At 39.0% G+C, this 18,655-nt stretch overlaps 1 protein-coding gene across 2 annotated transcripts; it reads right to left on the bottom strand.

Annotated features, from left to right (window-relative positions):
• Positions 1-74: 74 nt before the first annotated feature.
• On the bottom strand, positions 75-12,816 carry LOC133528368 (synaptosomal-associated protein 25-like). 2 transcript variants are annotated; one of them, XM_061865736.1, is made up of 7 exons: positions 9,405-12,816; positions 5,714-5,755; positions 4,972-5,020; positions 4,478-4,595; positions 3,780-3,914; positions 2,851-2,995; positions 75-1,203 (listed from the first exon to the last, which is right to left on the bottom strand). In XM_061865736.1, the coding sequence occupies exons 1-7, from the start codon at positions 9,480-9,482 to the stop codon at positions 1,138-1,140; spliced, it is 633 nt and encodes a 210-aa protein (XP_061721720.1). In that variant the 5' UTR covers positions 9,483-12,816; the 3' UTR covers positions 75-1,137. The 2 variants fall into 2 exon arrangements, with proteins under 2 accessions (XP_061721720.1, XP_061721719.1); XM_061865735.1 differs by lacking the exon at positions 75-1,203 and having other exon boundaries at positions 1,493-2,995.
• Between the last annotated feature and the right edge of the window lie 5,839 nt (positions 12,817-18,655).

Below are 18,655 nucleotides of genomic sequence, written 5' to 3'. Positions count from 1 at the left end.
TGTAAAATCATGTAAGTAAATGCATATTTAAAATTTTATACGCAATTATAAGCTTATACTTTGAAGCACTAATCTTATTAAGATCTCCTACAAATGGCGATTTTGGTCTGGACCGCGCATTTGACGACCGCTCTCAGCCACACGCAGAGCACAATTGTCTGGGAGTTTAAATGTCAGCCTCGCCGCGTATTGCCGCGTTAGGAAAAAATACTCCCAAGTGCGTAAAATAATTCACGATTTAATTATATCGATTTTAAGGCCAAATGTTCATCTTTTGGGGGCCGGTCATCTTTTGGTGCCACTACCGTACAAGCAATTAACCTGAACGGGATAGAAGCATTGCAACCTGTTGATGAAGTAAATAATAATATATTTCCATTTTTTTTACGCATTTTGTAAATATTTTATTTATTTTAACGACATTTAAATTGTATTATAATTGAATACACTTGGCACACTCGGATTAAGTCTTATTTCGACGTAATTATCTTATTTCAATCATTGTATGTAAACAATAAGTACTTTAAAACAATGTAAATAGTAATAAACAATTTTACTAGCTCAATATAATATTTCTATTTTTAGCGCGCACAAGTTTTTTGCAGTAACTGGTGACCGACGCGCTGGCGGCTTCCTCGCACAACGTATGAGCATTGCGATACATCGAGGAAATGCCACCAGCATCCTTGGTACAATGTTTATTTTAGATTTAAGCTCTCTCTCTGTAATATGTATATATCCATTATATATACATATAGTTATTGCAAATAATATGTTACTCAAAAAAATGTTTCTATTATGTTTACATTTTACTTAAAAAAAAATGCAATGCGTGGCACCACCATATTATGTTAAATTAGCATGCCTCAAAACTTTAAAAATCGTATGTATATATTCTTGAATAAATGGCTGTTACAAAAATATTTCAGTATAATTAGAACTTAAAACCAATTCTGTTTATAATTTCACTTTCCATAACACAACGATCTCAAATTCTGGTTAAGAAGTTATTGTCAATAGACTTAGTCCCACAGTAAAGCTCAATAAGGCTCGTGTTGTGGTTACTAGACAAAGATATATATAATTTTTAGTTAATGTAAAGCTATATGTATATAAATAGATGTATGTAGGCAGTATTTAATTCTTCATAAGTTTGTGCGCTCTCTCGTTGGCTATCTTCAATTCATCCACATTCGAATCCGCCTGCGGAAAGAAAAACTTTATTTTAAAGACCCGAGTTTGCAATATTCTTACCCCCGGACACAATGTTTTCATCACACTTGCGAAGAAAAAACTAAATGTTAAGGACAATAATTCTTAAATACGGTGTCATGTTTTTTTTTTCTTTTTTTTTTCGCTGACATATAAATCATTTGTCCGCCATTTTGTAATTTCTTGACAGATTAGGCATCGAAGGCACAGACCTATTCGGCATTCAGCCACGATTGAAAATTATGTAAAAATATTTTAAACGGCTGTTAAATTAATCAAATTAAATAACTTTAAACATAAACAAATATATTAAATTATAAACGTTAGAATTTTAAAAGTAAAACTCATCTATGCCACTTAGTTTATATGAATGTGACATAATTAAAAAAAAACTATCCCTAGGGAGTTATAGCTTTTTTTTTCACAATCCATAACTCCCGCGGGAACAAAATAGGCCTTTGTCCTTCAGTACAGCTGCATGAAATAAGATCTTTTTCGAGCAAGTGTGATGTAAACTATAATTCTCTTACCCTACCCCACCTTAACCACATTCGATTCTCTAGCTAGGACTAGGACGTCTAATTTTCCCTAACACGAAATGAAACGAAAGTAAAATTGTTAGTTAGCTTCTTCGTGATAGATTGAAAAGGAGTGAGACCTCATAAGATGTCATTTCATTGCTGAATACAGGCAACACCGCATGTTATCTGCACTCTACATTGAACCATATTACTAGTAAACGATTCAAATCCAAACGTGTTACTGAATTGTTGCGTCTTTCCTACTTTTATTTCAAATCTTTTATTTTACTTGTACCATAAAAAATAAATTTAGAATGCAGCAGGTCAGCGGAATACCACAGCAGATTTACAACATACATATATTATTACTAGGAACTGCCCTTAAATATACTCATATGAGGGTCATCATCATCATCATATCAGCCTTTTATCGCCCACTGCTGAGTATAGCCTCTCCTCTCTTCAAGTACGCAACTTATCCCGGTCCTGACCATGACTGGTCAAGTGACCCGCAATCTTCAGAATGTTGTCAACCCAGCGTCAACCCCAACGAGCCCACGGACGCCAGGCACTCCTTTCGTCTCAAAGCCACCACCACTCTGTTAATACTCACCTGCCATCACTCTGCCTGGCAACATGTCCCGCCCAGCTTCATTCTAATTTGGTAATGATACTCATATATATCGGATAATAACACTTCTCAACTCGAGAAATAGCGCGCATAAATAAAGCACGCCATGCTCGGCATGAAGCTGCAAGACCGAGTGAAAATTGTCAAGATCCGGGGCCGCACTAAGGTGCAAGACGAGGGATACGTCATTACCAAATGAAAATGGAGTTGGGTGGGACATGTTGCCAGGCAGTGGTGGCCGTTTTCGGATGAAAGGAGCGCCTGGCGTCTGTTGGCTCGTTGGGTGGACGACATTCGGAAGATTGCGGATTACTTTTGGATGAGATGCATAGCTCAGGGCCGGAACAAGTGGCGTATTCGAAGACAGGCCTATATTTATATACTCAGTAGTGGGAGATAAATGGCTGATATTATGATGATGACCCTCATTTCATACCCTACGAGTTCACAAGGTAATGCCCAATGCCGAACATGAACCATCCTTACCTTATTCTCCATTCGCTTAAGCTGGTTGTTTTGGTTTTCGAGCTCGGAGCTGATATCGAGCGCCATGTTCCGCAGATTGCCGATGTTGGTGTTCACTTGCACCATACACTCTTCCATCTCGTCTTCGATTGCGTCGTTTGTTATCCTGAAATATAAGTGTCATCAGATGACAGTTTATCAGACCCATGGCTCCCAAGGCACTCTGAGGACCCATTCTTCAAAGTTTATCCCGGTTTCAACTGGGATAAACCCTTAGACAGAGAACGCAGGCTAAAAGTTTTAAATACAAGCAATTAAGTACCAAACATATGTAGATACACCTATGTTACGGAAATGTTCATATTACTTCATATCAATTGTCATGTAGTTTAAGTATGTCGTTTTAATATACCTAATAATGGGCGTAATTTTGGACGCTTATTAATTAGTTAAATTAAATGTGGTCGCCTACTTTTTAACCACTTACTACTACTTTTTTTACTTTTAAACCACTGACTGCGTGACAATTGGCAAAGTCCTGTTAGGCTTAGGTGAAGGTGGCAGAATGACTTGATGAGTACAGTTAGCTGCAAAATTGCATGGAGAAATTATGAAGGAATTCATTGATAAAGTCGCCACTCATGTACGACAGTCATGTACCATCAGTCACTTTTACGACTGATAGTACATGACTGTCGACATGTCGAGAATTATCTGGAGATTGCTCAAGGCCACACCTCTTATAGCATGACTTGCGTTGTCGCACGCGACTCCATGACGACAACTTGAAGTTGGGCTTGACATGTAAGTGGAATCACAACGCAACGCAAGTCATGCTAAGCGGTCAGGAGGAGTGGAAGTCGAGGTTCTTAGGGAGCTTATAGTGATCCACTGCTAGGCCAAATCCTGGCCTAGCAGTGGATCACTATAAGCTATTAATAATAACTGACCTGCCAATATATCCGGTCATAGGTCCACAACCATTTCGGTCGTCGGTCATCACTCGCGGCGGTTGGCTGCTCACCACCTTGCCGTCGTTCTTCCCGCTCCAAACATCGTCGTCCGATTTAGTTTTAGGGGGCCCTCTGCAATAAAAATAGTTCTAAGGAAAGAAAATGTATTTCCTACTGCGATAATATGGGAACTAGAGATAATAGTAGCGTTCGCCTCGCGGCGTGCAGGTTTCATACCAGGAGGTCGTGGATTTAATCCCCTGATCGTACCAACAAGTTTCTTGGAGTTTAGGACTCTCGACTCAGCGTTTTTCCCGGTTGCATCCTCCGCTATTGCTTTGGAGCCCAGGGTCCGCTTAAATTTCGAAGTTTAGATATATATACGTAGTAACATTTGTTATTCACCGGTATTACATTTGGTCGACAAACATGGTGCAGAAACCGGCCTTCTTCTAATACTTAAGGCCTAGTTTTTCCTTTAAGTTGAAAGTTAAAATGCCAATAGCATTGGGAAAAACCAGTGCCTGTATCGATTACGTGGATCGTGGGTTATTTTACTTCTATTTAGTACTATTAGGAAAGTTCTTTGTGAAACTGGGTTTAACTTTTTAATCTTGTATTGTCTTGTTATATCAAATGTTAGCCCAGAAACGAAAGTTTTTTTTTGTAAGGAAGCAAAACCAAAGCTTAAGTACCTTTTCCAGGGGAGTGTGCAGAGCCCGCACCACTTTTCCATCTCCTTAAGACTCTGTTTAGCTTGGTTCATGTCGGAATGCACGTCGTTCAGCCCCCTTTCGATGTTATCTAGCTTTTCTGTGAGTTATAATTACAATTTTGTTAACAACAGTTCCTATCGTACAGACTCAGATTATATGCCAGTTTTAATAATATAAGCTTCTGAGGAGAACACGTGAATTAAATTTTAGATACCCATTTTTTAGAACATAATGCCCGGACATTCGCAATTTAGCGGCCCATGGGGCCAGCAGGAAGTGATACCAGCGTGGCATCTGAGGACCTACTGCGAAAAACGAAAAACAAAATTTCGTTATCTGCTTCTCAGTCGCACTAATATTGAAGTGCAATAGAGAGGCATATAACAAAATTTTGATTTTCGTATTTCGCGGCAGGTTCGCATTTGGCCACAAGCATATTGCATAAAATATTGAGGGATTAAAGTGGTTTTTACCTCCCTGGTCGTCGAGGGCCACAAGGCATTGTATGCCTGCTTCCTTGCTCTACGCAGCATTTAAAAAAAAGAAACAAGTGTAAGCCAGGGATTTACACCTCTAGGAGACAAAACATCCCACATTTCTAGATATGATTAAAGAAAAAAATAAATATAATAAAGGCAATAGAAATAGAAGTACAAATTGGCAACAGAGTTGCTGTGTCTCTCCCAGGGACCACTAGCGGCTTGTGGACCACCGGTTAAGACCCCTGTTCTAACTAGTGAATTTTCGCTTTAGATTTTGTAAATTATGGTAACCTTTTTGCACCTTATACAATTTTGTACTCAATGTAGGTATAACGTATTGCTTGAAAGATAAAATAAAATAACATGTAGAGCGATTTAATGAGAGTTTTTTTTATTAGATATGTATTAAATGCATAGGTATCATAGTACGAGTAGAAAGCTCAGGTTCTAAACGTCCTAGCTAAACGTATGGTCCCATTCAAAAAAAGCATGAACCTTGTGAATTTACTTTTGCAAGTAAGAAAACAAGGAAGTGGAAACGGTTCATTAAGTAGATGTTTCTTCCCCTCGCACATTTGTGTTTCGTTTTGTATGGAGAGAAGGAACGTTTCTGCCGGTTGGGACAATGTTTTTAAAATATGGTAGGACTGGAAACCATACTAAGAGCACAGAATAAGTAATACATAATATTCTAAGAGTCACATATAAGGATTAAACAAACTTATGGAATTACCTCTTCGGTGAGTGCCAATAGGTGGCGGGTGGCATCCAACGTCTGAAAGATTTAAAAAATTGCATTTGAAGAAGTTCTGCAAACAATATTTTGGTAAAATATCACGAAAAATTAGGTGTAAGTATACATATGTAAAGTGCAAGTAAGGAATACAATCTCCATGTACCAAAAAGTGTCCGTTAAAAAACCTTAAATAGGTGGCGCTAGAAAAGACAAAAAATATAAACAAATCATAAACAACGCACTTGACTTTGTCATAAACACCTCTAGGTTCTTAGCTACTCTAGCGCTACTCTGGAGAGATTTGGAACTTTTATTTATAGCTGATAGCTGGACAATTGGTACACTTCTGCTTATGGAGACTGTATTCCTTACCTCCACCTTCCATAGGTGTACATATGTACATTTACATGTATATAAAGATAGTGTTTGACGGATTTAAATATTCAAAAATTAACTAATAATAGATGCAATTGACAATTTGTTGCAATACCAGTCCAAATGTCTTGCCAACCGACATAACTGAAAGTCGAAACATTTATACTAAATAAAGTATAGTTCTTTAAACCTGACAAACCCCCAAAATGTTCCAACTGTTCCAAGCTCTGGGAATTCGCAAATCGTTATACAAAAGTAGGATTTATCGTTACAAATAATTTTCATATAGGTAATAATTATTTTATTTATTTATTTATTTTAACAACAAAATTACACAGCATTACAGTATATACTAATGCACTGCGAAATTTAGGACAGAAAGTATATTAATGCATACACATCAGGTACAGAATACAATCTGGGACTAAGTAGGTCAATATTATTTTAAGTTATATATCCGTACACAAATGTACTCATTAAATTGTGTTATACATGAAAAATAGAATTACAAAACACAGGAGAACCTTAATAACTAACTGAGGACGGACGGTCATCCATTGCCTCACAATGGTTTTTGCATTGCTCACAAATTTGCCTCCAATTACTGGCAAAAAGATCGCAGTCTGGAGCCGACTGGAGAAGTGCGTTGATGTAGTGCAAAGCACGAACCAGTGGTGATTGCCTGTACGCCTTCGTGCGCGCTTTAGGAGCCGCAAGTAAGTCGCGATTACGAGGCCTAAAATTGAACTTTGCGACGGACAGAGAAGGGATGAGGAGGCGTACCAGCTGTGAGACCAGCTGAGGGCAGTCTGAATCTCCACGTAATATTCTGCACGCGCCGATCATAAGTGCATAATTACGCCTCACTTCTAAGGAGTTAAAACCCAGAGTTCCAAGTAAATATTTTGTCGGGTAAAGGAAAGGATAATACCCATAGACTTTTTTAAATAAAAATCTTAGAAAAGTCTTTTGGATTTTCTCCAGAAGCAAAGCGTAAGTGACCTCATGGGGGTTCCACACCACAGACGCTGCCTCCAGTTTACTCCTAACTAGAGAGGTATAAACAATCTTGATAACAATCGCGTTGTCAAAATCACGAACGTTACGGATGACAAATCCCAATCTCCGATAGCATTCGGTAGCTAGGGCTCTTATATGAGCATGAAAGTTAAGATGCGGGTCAAATATGACACCTAGGTCTTTAATAGTGTCAACGCGGTTAATTAATTTCGTTCCTAACATGTAATTACCAACTAGCGGACTACGAGATCAGCTAAAAGACATCACAGAGCACTTCTCAGGGTGAAAAATCAGTTTGTTTGAGATACTCCATTCATATACCCTGTTAATATCTTCCTGGAGCGATTCAATGTCAGAAAGTTGTTGTAGACCATAAACAAGCTTTAGGTCGTCGGCGTAAAGAAGACATCGCGCACATCCAGGGAGAGACGCCAAGTCGTTGATCATAACGCCGAACAGAAAAGGGCCTAGAATTGAACCCTGGCTTACTCCAGAGCGAGTATGGTAGGAATCGGAGACGAAGCATCCGTGCTGCACGTACTGCTGCCTATCGCGTAGATAACTCGCAAAAAACCGGAGCAGTTTTGGCGAGAAACCGATGTTACATAGCTTCCTCAGTAGTATATCGTTATCTACGCGATCAAAGGCTTTTTTTAAATCAAAGTACAGCACGTCTACCTGTATCCCCCTATCCAAATGCTCAGAGATAGAGTCTACTAGGGTTAAAAGGGTGTGTCTCGACAGAACGCCTGGGCCTAAAACCATGCTGAGCGTCACAGAGATAGGGCTGCACTTGGGAGGCTATATGCTTGTTTATGATAGATTCAAACAACTTTGCAATAGAGGAAAGAATCGCTATGGGACGATAGTTTTCAACCTTGGTTGCTTCGCCTGACTTCGGAATCGGCCGTACCCGTGTTACCTTCCAGTGACTCGGGTACTCCCCAGCACGTAGGGCTAGGTTGAAAATGTGACATATAGGTTGTGCTAGCCAGTCTTTGCAACCCTTTAGAATGTACGCCGGGATAGCATCAGGACCCAGTGAGCTTTGAGGCTTCAGACAAGCTATGCCAGATTTCACATCCTGAAGGGATATTGTGCCGATATGAATCAAATTAGCAGTGTTCGACCGATCTTGTTCAATGGTTTTAGAGGGGTCAAGTAATGGTACACAAGGAAGGAAGACACTCGAGAAGAAGTTTGCGAAAGCCTGAGCCGCCTCTCAATCTTATCAATTCTTCATATTATTATCCGGGAATGTCGTGTTCAGTACGAATCAAACGAAAATCATTGTACCCCCATATATATTCAGCAAAAATTTATCTCGGAGAAATCATCCAAATTTGGCTTCATACCTTGATAACCAATTCCACTACAAACAGGTTTCAGTACTACAGAAGAAATTCTTCTTCTCGGCATATTCGCGTGCTGAACATATGCCTCTCATGGATTTCCATATTGTTCTATGCGGCGGTTCTATGTCAGGTCGGCCCTGCCGTCTTTCTGATATCGTCCGACCATCTGCCTCGTGGTTTTCCGTCACCTAGGCTTCCCAGTCAAGGTCTCCAGAACAGCTGTGTAGAATTATACAGAAGAACTACTTAGGTTCATTTGTAGTAGATTTTGGTCTCTTGGTCATTATTTTGCATTCGCGAGCATCTGTACATTTAACTTGTGTACATACATAGTTTTTGAAACCAAAGGTTATCAATGTTATCATGTTTCAGCAAGTACACGAAGTTGATGATTTCTCTCCGGAACCTTGCTTTCTTATATCCACCTTTTCTCCTCTACATAGAATATAGGTTTCTCACTCAACCAATTCCCATGAAAGTTTGTGAGTAGCTTGGATAATTATGTTACAATATGAATTTTTTATTCCATAATTGCATTTTTTCCAACTTGAATTGCTTCATTTTTGTTTTACACATGATGAAAAGCGATATTGGAGGATGCAAAAGGTTCCTTAGTACCTAGGAATTCGTAGTCAAAATTTAAAAAAAAATGGCCGCCATCTTGATTTTTTAGTTTTTGCCCCGATCATAATGAAAATTGATGAATAAGGATCTGAAAAGCCCTGTAACATAAATCTGTAGTCGAAAATGTTAAAAAAACGGCAGCCATCTTGAATTATCCACATTTTTTATTCCATTGCGTCGAAAATCAAATATCTATGAATCTACTCTATAATTCTATATAGTTATTGGTGAAACGTGAGTTCTCAGTTCGGAATGAACGACAATGATTAGTAAATCATTGATTAGGTAGGTAGGTATTACAGGAACTGTCTGACCTTGTTGGCAACAGCTCTCGATCTCGCTTGTATTTGTTCGAGCTCGGTGCCGTGCCCTAAGCCTTCCACGGCAGCCATTCTGAAAAAAAAACGTGATAATGCTACGTTTGAACGTCTGTAACTTACAAAAAAACTTAATCAAATGAGTTTGATGTTTTACTTTATGAAGAATGAGTTATTGCTAGAATGCCAGTACCCCTAGTGTAAATTTATTCGATGGCGTGACTTGACGTACGCGTTTGCGTTAAGTCTCATCTTGTATGGGATTTTGAGTTTCCAAAACGTCCCGGTTGGCGCGCTGTTTCTAAATCCCATACTAAATGAGACTTAACACAAACGCGTACGTCATGTCACGAAATCGAATATATCGAATAGAATATCGTACTAATTTACGAGTATAGTATACTTATTTCAATGCTGACTTTGCTGTCCTTTGTTGTTCTGACGAAGCCTGCGTTGCGGATATGAATTTGTCATTATTTTATGAATGCTTGGTTTTTCTAAATATTTTTTTGTTTTTCAATGCTTACTTGTCTGATTTACTGGCCATTATTAACTGATGGCCGTTTCTATGATGAAAATTTAGACTTTGCCTGCTGTTTACAACTTATAATATCATACATTTAAAAGTGGAAAAATTACTGTCTTGGGTGAGACTCGAACCAGAAGCCGTGAGTTCAAGTCTCACCCAAGACAGTAATTTTTCCACATTTAAATTTATTCCAAGCTTAATAGCATCGTTCGCGTTTCTGCTTCATAAAAATAATTTATAATAGGTATCATATCTAATATTGCCTATATACTTGTGATAGCTGATAACAAATATCTAGATGGACTTAGGATAAAAATGTGAAATAAATATACAATATACATACGTAAATAGATAAATACATACTTATATACATAGAAAACACCCATAGCTCAAAAACAAATATTTGTGTTTTTCAAACAAATAAATGTCCTTATCGGGATTCGAACCCGAGACCATCGGCTGTATAGGTAGAGGGTCTCATTAGGCCAGACCGCTCATGGTGATCAAATATCGTGGGTTCAAACCTTGGTCGTGCTATATGGATCCGAAATAATGGTTCCAGAAAAAAAATGCTTATAATTGACTAAAAATTCGGCTAAGATCTATCGTACACAGCAGTGTTGGCCGAAACGTTAATGCAATTAAAAATTTTAGGCCATTAACCATTATAAATTGAACCGTTAACTGTAACCGTCCGTTACGGTTACGATTCAATTCATTACGTTCGGCCAACACTGGTACACAGACTATATAGAGGTTAATGCTACATGACTTACTTGTTTTAAACTTGTGGCAAAGACGACGTAAAGATGGATCACCGATATTCTATGGTGCTACAGATGGACTGAATAGAGCATGCGTACTAGAAAAGTCCTGAAAGTAAATGCGCAGACATAAGTCTAGACGTGTTTACCATGACTCATTTTTATATTCCTCCTAGTCCGTCACCATAGCAGCGCTCTCGGTATTCACAAACGACGAACCAAATATTATAATGCGTGCAAATAGGCAATTAATAGCAGATATTACTCCCTTGAGAGTAATGGATTCTTAAAACTGGGACTCAATCATACGAACTAATTGCAGGTTATACTGACTATACGAGGAGATATTTTATGAAGATATTTAAATTACAACAAGTTGTTCCAATTTCATTATATCGGCCGTTATAGATGCCAACTGTGAATTATTTTTGTAAAAAGTGCCCAGAAGGCTGGACATAATTCCCCGCTGTATGGCGATACTTATACGCGAAATAGTGACCAGCCCGCTGGTCGCCCGAGGCCTCTATTAGGCGCGCCGACAAATCTTTATACTGCCGACGCGCACTTGGTCTCCATGGCCTTAAATTTTCGACGTCAAACGCTATAAACCTGTAGCGACTCCCTATATGTATACGGCGTTTGAGGCTTTCGGCCGAGGATGCTGCAGCGCCAGCGTCAACGTTGTTGCTTGGAACATGGGATGGGCCAGGGTATCAACGCATTGCAGCGTTCCAAACTAGCGACCGATCCATGCTCCAAGGCACCAGAGCGTTATTCCCTCTTACCGTCGTTCCTGGCTAGACCGCTGGGTTCAAGGACTGCCGGCACTTTGGCACTAACAAGGGCCAGACGGATAATATATAAACTGGCGTGGCGGGGGATCCTTCCAATGTACACCGTTGTTGTGCAGAAGAGTTTAAGTTGAACGTCGTTTAATCATTCCAAAGTCATATTTTAAACTAAAAACCAATAGGTAATATTATTAATATTGGCAATAACGGCTAAAAATAAATTATGATTAGCGATTTATCTACATCGTTAAGTCGTTAAACGGACTATCGATTTATCGCGACATCGATTAACGCATTATCACGATTAGTACCTATCAATCAAAATTAAGTAAATCCAAGGTTTTTCCTCGTCTAATATAATTATGACGAATAAGATTAGTGCTTATATTACAGGATTAGGTAGTCGAGAGGATATGGGCCGGATGTAACCGGGACAGAGTTACGGGGAACAGAGCTGAGAGGGGACAACTTTCTTGTTCTTTGTTCGTGTGATTTGTTTATGCAAAAGAAAATCGATGTAGTGCCAAAAATATGTATAAGTACACTACCTTAATAAATGGGCAATAAAGTCGTGTATACATATTTTTGGCACTTTTTTCGTATCCATATTTTCAGACATGACTATACCATCTTCAACACTGTTACTTGATTGAACCTTATTGCAAAGACATACAGCCTACACATGGTCAGAAGTTAAGAGAGTTACTGTTCATTCCTAAGCTCCTTAGGTAACTCACTATAGCCTCAGTATCCGTAGGAAGTTATTAGGTAGTGAAATACTCGTAGCATAAAATTACAAGACTAAATATAATCTGTTAGGTACTTATTATAATATGTACATAATTATACTTAACCAGCTTTCGCATGGTGTTATCGATATATTAGTATCACTAAGTTTACACCTAATAAATAAATCATTAAAAAACAAAAATACATGGCTGGTTTTCCTACTCATGACTCTTTATTTTCTATAAATAACTACCATCGATTAGGGAAATCCAACCACACAGAACAATTCGAGCTTACACTGAGATCAGAATCATATTGGTGCCAGTTAGTTAGTTATCGTGAATTTCGCTCGCGCCAATACACGTACGGACAAGTACGAGCGAAATGCACAGTAACTGAATGATATCATATAGAGTGTACGTTCGAATTGGCTTGAGAGTATCCGTAGTAGATACGTGGAATTGCTGCAATTTGCATCAAACAAAAAACGTGACTGAGGTATCTGTAGTTCTACCAATACCGCTTTAAATTGATTCAGATAACTTAAGGTGACATTCGGTTGAAGATTGAAATTGCAACAAAGTTGCTGCGGGTTGGTGTTAGGGTCATAGCTCACTACACCGCCTCGCCGAACATTCCGGAACGCCTCCCATACTAAACGCGGGCGTTGCTATGGTAACGAAAGTTTGTTACTATGGAAGGCGTTCCGGAGTGGTCAGCGAGGCGGTGTAGTGAGCTATGACCCTTACTATGAATTTCGTTGATAAATTGCATTGCTGTCAAAAACAAAGTAATTACCCGGATGGTTATTAATTTTCCTATTCTTCTTCTCGGCATATTCGCGTCCACTGCTGAACATGGATTGCCATATTGTTCTGTATGCGGCGGTTCTATGCCAGGTCGGCCCTGCCGTCTTTCTGATATCGTCCGACCATCTGGCTCATGGTTTTCCGTCAGATCGGCTATTAATATATTAATTTTCTTATTATTAGGTATTAATTACTTTTTGGTAGAAATTTGCTTTACGACGGGATAGGGACTGGATAGGGGTGGGGTGTGTTTCTGCTTTTAAGTAGTGACGAAACCTTTTATATACTTAGGTGCTATTTTTAATTTTCTATGGACTATTTTTAATTTTCTATATATAGATAACATTAACTTAATTTTGATTTTTTTGTGATATTGACAATTCAGTTTATGAATATAAGGTCAAACGAAATTAAGTACCTATGTCTTAGTGCCTCGTGAGAAAAAAGTTACCTGTCGTGGGTGGTATGATTTTTCTTGCTTTTAGACATCTGCCGCGCTGGGGAACGTGTTGCAAATACGAATGCGATTTTTTTTATAAAGTCACGCAAGTCTACCGGGGCTCGTACGTCTCATAATAACAAAGACAAAGACAGACGTACCTAATAAAAATCACTGTCAAGGTAATGGAAATACACCGTGTTTTAATACAATTCCGTTAGCTCCGGGGTATGGGTAAGTAAGTACGTTTAAGGAAACCAAAAGACATAGTTATTAATATTTTTTTAAAGTATTAAGTGTTGCATATAGCGTTATTGTAACATTAGTTATTATATTACCCACATTTAACTCAACCAAACAATTGAAAACTGTGACATATAAATGTCATTTTCGATCATCGATCGTCAACAAACACTAGGGGGAAGATTAGTGGTCGTTTTTGATACAAACAACCGTTCGACATTTTCCTCTCTGTTTTTTTTTTATACTACGTCGGTGGCAAACAAGCATACGACCCGCTTGATGGTAAGCAGTATCCGTAGCCTATGTACGCCTGCAACTCCAGAGGAGTTACATGCGCGTTGCCGACCCCTAACCCCCCCCCCCTCGTTGAGTTCTGGCAACCTTACTCACCGGCATGAACACAACACTATGAGTACAGTCTAGTGTTGTTTGGCTGCTGTTTTCTGTAAGGTGGAGGTACTTCCCCAGTTGGGCTCTGCTCTAGATCTGGAATAACATCCACTGGCTGTGCCCTACCACACAAAGTGGGGTTTTCACCTAAGCTGCAGTTTGTCCTTATCGCACTAATTTTAGGAGCCGCCCCCGTCAGCGCGACGTACATATTTGCCTAAAATTTTCAAATCTGTGAAGAGGCTCAGCTGAGGGCTACCGCGAACCACGATCAACGTGTTGCCTCTCTGTCGCACTTATAAATTCGTACGTAACTGTGACGGCAAACACGTCGAACGTGGTTCGCGGTAGGCCCTCTGGCCGCGTAGCCAAGGTGACAATCGCTATCGCTTCTACAACGAATCGCTTTGTGTCTCTCTATCCGTCTTCCATATTAGTGCGACAGTGACAGTGGCGTTTCGATCGCTACGGAGCGTAAGCGATTTGCACGTTGGCTACACGGCCTGGTTAGTTTTAAGCACAGTGAAGTAGCGTGAACTAATCTAGCCGTCGCCGAAGTGGCATCTGCAAGGCTTTTTTCTTTCTATGTATATTCCCAAAGTAATAAAGACAAGCGTTAGCTTAGCTTCCGTGGGGCCCTATTAAGACGAAAGGGTCTTCCACCCGCCCGCACACAATCACCTTTAAGTTACATACAAACGTATTTCCTCATTTTCCGCTCGGGATATAACATTATTGAATATATATTTTGACACAATTTGTTGTATATCGACTAGAGTCTGTGCGGAAAAAGGAGAGTCGTGGAATGTATGGGGCCCAATACATTCCACGACTCTTCTCTTTCCGAACAGACTATACATGCAGCTATGCTCCATATCCGAGCTATAGAGAGGCAGATAACGAAACTTGAATTTTTGTTTTTCGCCGAGGTTCCTCTGTATTTTACAAATATTAGTTGTGTGCATAACTGTGGCGTCTTAGACTATGGCACATATTACTTATTTGAAAGTTGAAAATATGAATGAGTCTTATACATCGTGTCATTCACAAAGACGCGTGCCTTGACTCGTATTGGCATATTATTAAAGGTTAGATTTGACAAATCTGCGCGTCATCGTGGATGACAGTGATGACACGAACTATATGTTTGCCAACAGCAAATTATCTTATCGTCGCGTTAAATCTATCAAATAATATAAAGACACATATTATTTTTGATAATACATAGCTGATACAATACATAGTTGTTATCGTGCAGCTGATAAGCAGGCACGCTGTTATATAAACGGGGTAACGGCCGTTACACGAGTAACGTCGTTATCGTTATCGCTATCGGTAACCGTTAGGCATACTTATATTAGCGATAACTTGGTATTTTTGGAACAACTAGTCTCATATGACCTCCCTGTACGCCTAATTATAATGAGACTTGAGGTCATTCTTATATTGGTTTTTTGAGGCGATGTCTAATCAACGGGAATTAGTCCTAATCCCACTGAAACTGATAGCAGGATGACGATCAAATCATTCTGAACTTTATGGCATTGGTATAAAGCCTAGGAACTTGATTGAAGTCAAATATTATACTGATAAAACACGGTTTTTGTGGTTTATATAGCCTAACAAAAGTAATACAACAGAAGTGGCTAATATTTAGATATGGATTATTTATGTCTGCAGGACACAAAGCGAATACTAACTTGTTTTTCAGTTTTCATATTTATGGAAAGTGCGATAAGACCGCCTGTTGTTGCTTAGTTTTTTATGTTAAATTGTTGTATTTAATCATGTTTTTATTATGCACAATAAATAATATTATAATTAAACTCTCTATACATCAATGATCTTGAGAACAAATTAAATTATTTAAAAAAAAAAATTGTGTTTTTTTGTAAGTAGTCTCACTACTACGTGAAGTAACGGGGTAACCTAGAGGCCCAGAGGCCCGCGAGCCACGTTCAATGTGGTGCCTCTCTTTCGCACTTGTAAATTCGTACGTAAGTGTGACATAGCCAACACGTCAAACGTGGTTCGTGGTAGGCCTTCAGGTCGTTAGCCGCATAATCTAAAGACGCCGGTTATATTCCGGCTTTTAACGGGCCCATTGATTACCAGTTCGCCGGACGATATCGGCCGGTCGGTTATTCGCAAACCTAAAGGGGCCCACTGATTACCAGTTCGCCGGACGATATCGGCCGGTCGGTTATTCGCAAACCTAAAGGGACCCACTGATTACCAGTTCGCCGGACGATATCGGCCGGTCGGGTATTCGGCCCACTGATTACCAGTTCGCCGGACGATATCGGTCTGTCAGTTATTTGCTATCGTAATTTTTTGCGAATAACTGACAGGGCGATATCGTCCGGTCAACTGGTAATCAGTGGGCCCCTTTACAATCGCGAATAACTGCCAGGCTGATATCGTCGTAAGGGGCCCACTGATTACCAGTTTGCCGGACGATATCGGCCTGTCAGTTATTCATAAAAGCTGACAATCGCAATTAGGGCCCCTTTAGGATGCGGGAAATTGCTAAAAAGGAAGGGTGGGGGGTGACCTACTATAATACAAATTACCCTCTTAGGAGCCTTCTTTAATAGGAAATTAATAACTACAAAACGGTTCCGAGTGTAAATAACGGTGATGGTTTTAGCAGTCGGGGAGTTTATTTAAAAATTAACACATCTAATACCTATCTAAAATCTGTCATTAAATTATTCCCACGTACTAATAAATGACGTCAACTCGCAAGTCCGAATGTTTAAAAAGACAGGCCTTTCTAATACCTAGAATGTTCTTCTGCGAACTCTTATCTAGACGCACAGAAAAAATAAAGACGCAACATCGTATCATCAGTATCAGATGTCTCCTTAAGTGTTTGATATTTTAAGTATCTTGTCCTCAGATATCTAACCCAAAAAATGTAAGTGAAAAATGGGCCAAGATCTTTTTTGCTCTAAATAAGTGTTTCCTGAAAAGGTGCAATTTTGCAGTGTAACCTATGTAAGTGTCGTGGGTCATACTCATTTTTTAGCAAACTTGTTCGTGTCTTTCCTATAGACATCGCAAAGTTACGGGAACCTAAAGCAATTTTTTACGCGGCACTTTACAAGCGGGATATTTTTTTACTTGAGACTCAAATAAGAAACACGGGATATGTATGAAGAAGTGACCTTTTTTTTAAATGTGTCCATTCTTTAATTAGAGTCAGACCAGGATAAGTTGGCAACGATTTTGATAGCCCAGAGAGCGCAAGTGTTATTTTAAACGTCAAACATCTATGAAATTATGTCGTTTACTAAACACTTGCACAGGCTGGGCTATCAAAATCGCTGCCAACTTAGCTTGGTCTGACTCTATTAATTTTCAACTTTCTATAGGTAAGCCACCTGGAACTTTTTATTGAACAATCAGGCAGTGAATTCTTCAAAATTAATCCATTTTTTGAATTTCATGACGGAATATGAAGTTGCCTGGAATGGTTCGTAAAAATCATAATTTCACCCATTGCTTGCGTTTTATTGCTTTACGAGCTTGGCGGAGACACTAAATAGTAACCCAAATTCGACTGTAGTAACGAATTCGTCTGAATTCTCATGGTCACCTTGCCATATAATTGTTCTCACTACCTGCGTGTGCACAACCGCGCTTTGATTTCCAGTTTGACGTGACCTAGAGATCCGTAACTACCATGCGTAAACGAATATAGCAGTCAGCCCGAGTGATTGGTTCGCCAAACGATTGATATCGAGCTTGTTATCGTATCGTTTCGTTATTGACAGACTTAGGCGTTTCGTTTATCGCAAAATACTCTTATCAGATTATCTGCCGTTAGCTTTAGAACAAAGGTTAGTTTGAAGATTAGCTACTATTATATTTGAAGGTTATTGCTTTGATATGGCGATAAGTTATTTAGTGGGAGTTATTTTTGAGGACGCGGGACGGTGCAGATGCTAAACCTATATGACATACCATGTCATCAAAATAGCCTCCTAAGGTTCACCATAATTACAAGACAATTACAATTTACGTTGAGTTATATTAAGTTGTGTTTTACAACTCGCATCATCTAAATTGAAACAATTGCTAATCTTTTCCATTTGCAAGATACTTACATTTTATTGAGGTTATTCGTACTACACACATATGCATAACAGTAACGAGGTTAAACTATGATACCTTTCCATTGTTAATAATTGGCACTAGTTTTAAGTCACCATCATTTTTTTCCTTTATTGTAAGTAAGTACCTACTTGGATTACGGGGAGAGTAAATAGGTACAGTATTAGCCCTCACTTCAGTCATTTCTTGCATTTTTAGGGTTTAACTGTAAAACTATTATTGTTTGTTATGACGACCGGCTTAGCCTAGTGGGTAGTGACCCTGCCTACGAAGCTGATGGTTCCGGGTTCAAATCCTGGTAAGGGCATTTATTCGTGTAATGAGCATGGATATTTGTTCCTGAGTCATGGGTGTTTTCTATGTATTTAAGTATTTATAAATATTTATATATTATATATATCGTTGTCTAAGTACCCTTAACACAAGCCTTATTGA

This window comes from Cydia pomonella, chromosome 19, assembly GCF_033807575.1.
Source record: "Cydia pomonella isolate Wapato2018A chromosome 19, ilCydPomo1, whole genome shotgun sequence".
In the NCBI taxonomy this organism is placed as follows: Eukaryota; Metazoa; Arthropoda; class Insecta; order Lepidoptera; family Tortricidae; genus Cydia; species Cydia pomonella.
This window is presented reverse-complemented; position numbering and strand designations above follow the sequence as displayed.

Coding starts and splice junctions, on each gene's coding strand:
- LOC133528368 (XM_061865735.1), bottom strand. CDS start 9,482: ATGGCTGCCGTGGAAGGCTTAGGGCACGGCACCGAGCTCGAACAAATA. Junction 3,915..4,477: donor TGCACACTCCCCTGGAAAAG/GTACTTAAGCTT, acceptor TTTTTATTGCAG/AGGGCCCCCTAAAACTAAAT. Junction 2,996..3,779: donor ATGACCGGATATATTGGCAG/GTCAGTTATTAT, acceptor CTTATATTTCAG/GATAACAAACGACGCAATCG.